At 36.5% G+C, this 7,030-nt stretch overlaps 1 protein-coding gene across 1 annotated transcript; it reads left to right on the plus strand.

The window, feature by feature from the left end:
* Positions 1-4,335: 4,335 nt before the first annotated feature.
* On the plus strand, positions 4,336-6,358 carry LOC141595021 (uncharacterized). The gene is made up of 2 exons (XM_074414995.1): positions 4,336-4,625; positions 6,034-6,358. The coding sequence occupies exons 1-2, from the start codon at positions 4,336-4,338 to the stop codon at positions 6,356-6,358; spliced, it is 615 nt and encodes a 204-aa protein (XP_074271096.1).
* Positions 6,359-7,030: the final 672 nt, after the last annotated feature.

Genomic DNA, 7,030 nt, shown 5'->3' on the forward strand with positions numbered 1-7,030 from the left:
ATATGGTTCGATCCATGATGAGTCACACGGTAGTACCTGATTCATTATGGGGTTTTGCTCTTTTGTCAGCTGCTCTTATACTTAACCGAAGTCCGTCTAAAGCTGTCGACAAGACTCCATATGAAATGTGGAAGGAAACGGTCCCTAACTTGTCCTTTATTCGGGTTTGGGGCTGCGAGGCTTATGTCAAGTGGAAACACGAGGATAAGCTCGGCCCGCGATCGGTCAAGACATACTTTATTGGTTATCCAAAAGGAATGTTTGGTCATTACTTCTATTCGCCTACCGAACATCGGGTTTTTGTTGCGGCTAGTGCAAAGTTCTTAGAGAAAGAATTTCTCGAGAACAAGACAAGTAATAGAACCTTCGAGCTGTCGGAGATTCAAGAACCAATTACCGAGGAACGGATGGAGGAAGTTGTTCCTTCAACTGATGATACGGTTAATATTCCTCAGGAACCTAGGAGGTCGGGTAGAGTCTCTAATCCTCCAGACATATACATTGGTATAGTCGAGGAGGATGACGTTTTGCTCCTAGAGAGTAATGAACCCACAACCTATAAAGGTGCCATGACCTGTTCCGACTCAAAGCTATGGCTCGAAGCCATGCAATCCGAGATGGACTCCATGTATGAGAATGACGTATGGGATCTTGTTGATTTACCTAATAAGGTAAAACCTCTACAGTGCAAATGGCTTCACAAAATAAAGCATTCTATAGACGCGCAACCAGATACATATAAGGCACGACTAGAGGCAAAAGGTTTCACTCAAGTGCACGGATTGCATTATGATGAAATTTTTGCACCCGTAGTTATGCTACGTTCCATTCGGATAATCTTAGCGATTGCCGCTTTTCATGAATTTGAAATTTGGCAAATGGATGTGAAAAACGCCTTCTTAAACGGTTAATTGGTGGAAGAGTTGTACAAGGTGCAACCCAAAGGTTTCATAGATCCTGAAAATCCTAAGAAAGTGTGCAAGCTTAAGCGTTCCATTTACGGACTTAAGCAAGCTTCTCGGAGTTGGAATCATCGTTTCGACCAGGTGATAAAAGAGCATGGTTTCACTCGATCGGTCGAGGAACCATGCTTATATATCAAGTCGAGTGGGAGCAAGATTGTATTCTTGATATTGTATGTTGATGACATACTCTTGATTGGGAATGACATTCCTCTCTTATCTTCGGTTAAACGATGGTTGAAGAACCATTTCCAGATGAAAGATTTGGGTGAGGCACAACGCATATTGGGAATCCGTATCTATCAAGATAGATCACGACGGATGTTATCACTGAGTCAGGAGTCTTATTTGGATAAGATTCTTGATAGGTTCAGCATGACCAACTCCAAGAAGGGGAACCTTCCAATGACGTCTGGGATGCAGTTGAGCAAGTCTCAGTCACCCACGACGCCTGAAGGGGTTGAATGCATGAGTCGTATTCCTTATGCATCAGCCATAGGATCGATCATGTATGCCATGATATGCACACGTCCAGACGTGGCATATGTATTGAGTCTGACGAGTCATTACCAACGCAATCCAGGCGAAACACACTGGATGGCTGCTAAAAACATCCTTAAGTACCTACGGAGGACTAAGGATTGGGTATTGACATATGGGGGTGATACTAAGCTATGCGCAATCGGTTACGCAGATGCTAGCTTCCAAACGGATCGAGATGATTAGAAATCTCAGTCTAGATTCGGTTTTACTCTTAATGGTGTTGCGGTCAGCTGGAATAGTTCCAAACAGGAAGTTGTAGCAGATTCTACTACTGAGCCATTGAAAAATGATAAGCATGGAGGGCACGTTATTTCCATGAGAATTAAATGTGTTCCTGAGTTGTAGTAGTTGATTATGAATTCGATACATTATCTTTTTCATATACTATTTATAACTTCATCGTTTTATTTCATATTTTGTTTTTCATGTGGATTGTACTGACAACATTGAACGCCACAAAGTGAACTGAATTACATTATATTTGTTTTGATCCGTAATCGCCTACATGAGCTGATAACTCTGGCTATTATATTGTGCAGTCGATTGATGGTGGGTTCAACGAGCCATAAGTCAAACGGTTGACTGATCGATCACAGATGCGAGATTATAACGATACCTCGTCGGACAATAAATTGTGACAACGTAATGGAGTCCTAAATGTTTAAAAACATTCGGTGCCAGGTCGTGGATTGGACGTCCATTGTGTTCCTAGAGTTGATTCTTTTGACTATCGACTGTCTCTTGAGATTAAGGCAGTTTTTGGGTGACTTTGGTTTCTTTCTCATGGTCTGCCGTAACAGGAGGCTAAGCAGATTGTTTCTGGGTCATTTCATACTGTGCTTATATCTGCAGGATTCGAGTTGAAGAAAATATCCAACCTTTATCAGGTTTAGTTATTTCTCAGGGCCACTCGAGGAGTTGTAACTGAAATGCATGGCCATGCTCGAATGATGATTCGTTTATCAGTTAAGTTACTCTCTAGTCGGGGAAACAACTCCTGATATTGATCACTTGTAAAATACGACCTTTGTGAATATAGATTTTGCAAATTGTTTTACATTGAGTGGGAGAAATTATAGGATATGAGAATCGGTTATCGCACATACACTTGTGAGGACAAGTGGGAGTTTGTTGGAGCTTGTGTCCTCCTCAATTAGTGTGATAACATTTGTAAATCTCTTACAGGTTCACTAGGGTATACTTTGTATTTTACCAGTTGATTAACGATTACCTAATAACGGTTGGCTTGCTAGAAAGTTTGACGTTATTATCATACTGATGGCGGTGATCAACTGGTCCCTAAAAGTCACACCTAAAGGATGTGTTTGAGAGATGTGGTTATGGAAATGTAATCACATTGATGCCTTATATGACTAAAAGGTTAGTTCATGTATTTGACTAAACAGTTAGTCAATGTGTTGATGAGACGATTATTTAATCTAATTAAATAATATGAGCTGAGACGAATTAACTGTTAAATTCGTAAATTGAATATAAACAGTTATATTTAATTAATGTATATAATGTTAGCTTGAACGAATTAAGTTGTTAATTCATAATTAAATGTAATCGGTTATATTTAATTTGGTAATTATAAATATGCGATATTTATAGTTAAAGTATATATTATACGAGATTGTCATAATAAATTATTACAGGTCGGTATTAATAAATCGACTGCAAGCTGTTGTGTGTAGATTTATTAATACGGAATAATATAAATGACAAATTATAATAATACACTTTATATACATTTTGTAAACTACCAAAAATAAGAAGATTTAATCACTTCATTTTGGTAGTTGGGAAAAACCGAAAATAATAAGGAGATTTATCTCCTTATTTCGGTCAAAAGAAGAAAAAGAGAGATAAAAATATCTTCCCTCAATCTCTCCTATTTTCAGTTATAATAGGTGAGTAGGGAGATCATTTTTAACCTAATCTATAAAACATTATTAAAAGGCTAGCCTAAAAAAGCCACGTAGACAATGCCACGTGGGATGAAAAAAGCCACATACGCAATAACAATGTGACTTGGCAAACTAATATGACATGGATTATTAATTTATTATTATATTGCATTAATTTAATTCACTTATTTCCTTCAAAAATCCACTCATATTCCATTAGCTTTAAACTTAATTAACTCAAAAAAAAAACTACAATAAAAAAATACGCATTAACTATAAGTTAATAATTTCAAGATATTTCATATGGAGTAGTATTATATGTATTTGAAATAAAAAAAAACCGAATACATGAAATTAAGAACGAAGAAGAATAAATGAAGTTGAAAACAAAATTTTTTTTGTATCTATACAATATAGTTAAAAGACTACTTAAAACTTTTAGTTTTACTCCACATGTCGATTTTTTATTGGTAAATACTAATTCATCTATATTGATTACTTGATTATTTATTTATACAATATTTTAAACGTCTAGATTATGTATTAAAAAGTTATCTTTAAAACTGTTACATGCTTATAAGTGCAAAAAAATTAAAAAAATATTAATTGCAAACACAAAAAATAAATTAATACAAACTCTTTATTTTCCTCTCATAAATTTGGTTATTAATCTGCTTATTTATTTAACCTTTAATTTCTTTTATTTAATAAGATGGTTTTTTGGTTTTCTCTCACCATCATTATAATTTGTAGTTATCATAATTTTTTTTTCTCCCTTTTAATTCACAAAATCGTTCCTCTTCCCTCGAATAAATTGTTGAAATTAATCAATAATTAATAATAAAAAGTTTCCTATATAACTATTATAACAATCAGGATATAATAATGTTAATAGCTCTTGGGCATGGCGTCAGGTGTGTATGGTGAAGGATAAGTTTGCATCAGGATATAGTAATGGTCAGTGGCAGCATCAGAAAGGTTGTTATAACATTGAAGATGGTTATAATTGGTTGAGGCAGGATAATTGGCCTAAAGTTCCTTGGTTTAACAGTGTTTGGAGTCGTCTAAACATTCCAAAGCATGTCTTTAATGCCTGGCTCATCAAGCATGGAAGACTTCTTACTTTGGATAGGTTACATAAAATGGGTATCACTGATCAGAGGACATGTTACTTGTGTGGAATGCAGGACGAGGATCATTGTAATACTCCGTATTTATAAGTCTCTGGGTACTCTATCGAGTAGGCCTTACTCTGTCGAGTAAGGGTGAGTTGCGTTTTAAAATAGTTTCTGACCTGTAGGGTACTTTATCGAGTAGCCTTAGGTACTCCATAGAGTAAGGGGGTACTCTATCGAGTAGCCTTAGGTACTCGATAGAGTAAGGGGGCACTCGATCGAGTACCTTAGCTACTCGATCGAGTAGCCGGTTTTACGGGGAGTTTTCTCGGGTTTTGTTAATTATGCGATTAAGGTATATAAGCTTTGTCGTCATTATTCTAAATCACTTTTGCAAAACCTAAATTACTGTTTAAGAGAGAAAGCAAGCAAGTTCTTCATCCTAATCGCATTATTAGCAATACCCGGAGTTTGGAAGGTCAGTTCTCGTCGTCGGTTATACCGTTGAGTTCCTTGCATCGAGGGTAAGATCTATGTACCCTTTTTATTGTCTTTCCTTTGATTTGGTTAAACCCTAATTTTGGGAATTGGGAATTTGTATTAGTTTTGTGATTGTTAGTAATTATGTGATTATATGTTAGGAGGAGGATTCGTAGAAGAGGAATTTTAATACAACTGTTGAGACCGTCTGATTGTGTTGCTTTCCAGGTAGGATTTCCTACTCCGTATTAGTCCCATAATGGGATGATTTTTGATGTGTTGAGATTGGTTGTTTGATATAGTAATTGTATTGTGACGGTTGTGATTGTGATTGTGACTGTTGTCTGTGGTTCTCGAGGCGTGTCCTCGGCTGAGTGGGGTCACTTGCGGGAGTGGCTTCACGCCCTAGTTTCGCCTTCTGTGGAACCCGCCACAGAAGGGATGTGCACATTAATGGACAGGGTTATCGCTCACTATGTGGAGCGGGGATTTGGTGGGTACGACTGTGGTCCCCCACTGGCAGGGCTGGTCCAGTGGACAGTCGGTGATTGAGATTGTTGGGATTGGTGTGGTTGTGTGTGTGTGTGACGGTTAAGCTGTCGGTTTATTATATCGTTGATATATTGAATTGTGTGATTAGTACTGACCCCGTTTAAATGTTTTAAAAACTGTGGTGATCCATTCGGGGGTGGTGAGCAGTTATTGAGCAGGTATGATATGACGCGTATGGGATAGCTGGGATGAGTCATCACGTGGCAGTTAGAAGTCTTCCCACTTGTGTCGGACGGTGTCTTATAGCTTTGATAGTTTTAGCAGTAGACCGTCTGAGAATGTTGTATTTCAGTTTATTAGTTTTGGTTTTGATCATGTAATCACTTAAACTATTTACTTTTAAATATGTTTCTTTATTGTCTTATGAATATCTTTGCCTCGGGTAACCGAGATGGTGACATCCTTATACCTGAGTGGTCCTGGTAAGGCGCTTGGAGTATGGGGGTGTTACAATCATACTCATTTGTTCAGGGATTGTAGTTACACTCGCAGATGCTATGACAGGATGCAGTCCTGGATTGGTGTGTTGGGCAATGGGTTTGGTTCTACTGAACAGATGTTAAAAATCAGACACTGCTCTGGTTTCCTGAGGAAACTTTTATGTTCCCTGGTTGTCGCTATGCATTATCAGATTTGGTATGCTCGTAATGTATGCCGTGTGGAGAAGCAGGTGATACATCCAAAGGTTATTGTTAAATCTGTTCTGGAAGATGGTAGATTGGCTTTACTGAGGTATCAGTACTATCAAATGTCGCAGGCTGATAGAGAATGGTGCTCTTTGAGAGGATTAATGTAAAGTGTCTTGTTTAGCTTAGTTAATCCTATATGTAAGGTGATCTTAAATTGGTAGGGTTGTAATTGGTGCTTGATTCCCTTTTGGGAACGTTCTTAATATTACTTACATTTCCACCCAAAAAAAAAAAAACTATTATAACAATCCTAATTTTCATTTTTATTCAAAAAGTTGGTAGGTAAAGTATACATACATAGATAATTTGGTTATTTCGCTTTTTTGGTAGGTAAAGTATACATACATAGATAATTAAATTTCATAATAATGAGAAAAATCTATAACTCAATAATCTAAATATAAAATATATAAATCTAATTAAAGGCAAGCAAACACAAATAGGATTATACATCCAGTTGTACCATGAGCATTGTACACTCAAGGTATAAGAATCCGAGCTTATATGTATTCTTTCTGAGTTAATTCAAAATTCATGTTTTTAATATGTAAATGGATTAACTAAATACTTTCTAATAAAACTCATATTCTTTAACATAAAGCTCGGATAGTTTATCACAAAGCTCAGGTTGTACACTGTACAATATATACAACTGGTTGTATAGTCCATGAATTGCAAAACTAACTATCATCATTTACATGTCATATTTTAATTACATAATAAGACAACATCTTAAATCAATCTCCTGTAAAGTGGATCTTGTAAAAAAATAAATTATA

Source organism: Silene latifolia, chromosome 8 (genome assembly GCF_048544455.1).
Source record: "Silene latifolia isolate original U9 population chromosome 8, ASM4854445v1, whole genome shotgun sequence".
NCBI classification, from domain to species: Eukaryota; Viridiplantae; Streptophyta; class Magnoliopsida; order Caryophyllales; family Caryophyllaceae; genus Silene; species Silene latifolia.

Coding starts and splice junctions, on each gene's coding strand:
- LOC141595021 (XM_074414995.1), top strand. CDS start 4,336: ATGGTGAAGGATAAGTTTGCATCAGGATATAGTAATGGTCAGTGGCAG. Junction 4,626..6,033: donor GAGGATCATTGTAATACTCC/GTATTTATAAGT, acceptor TCATTTGTTCAG/GGATTGTAGTTACACTCGCA.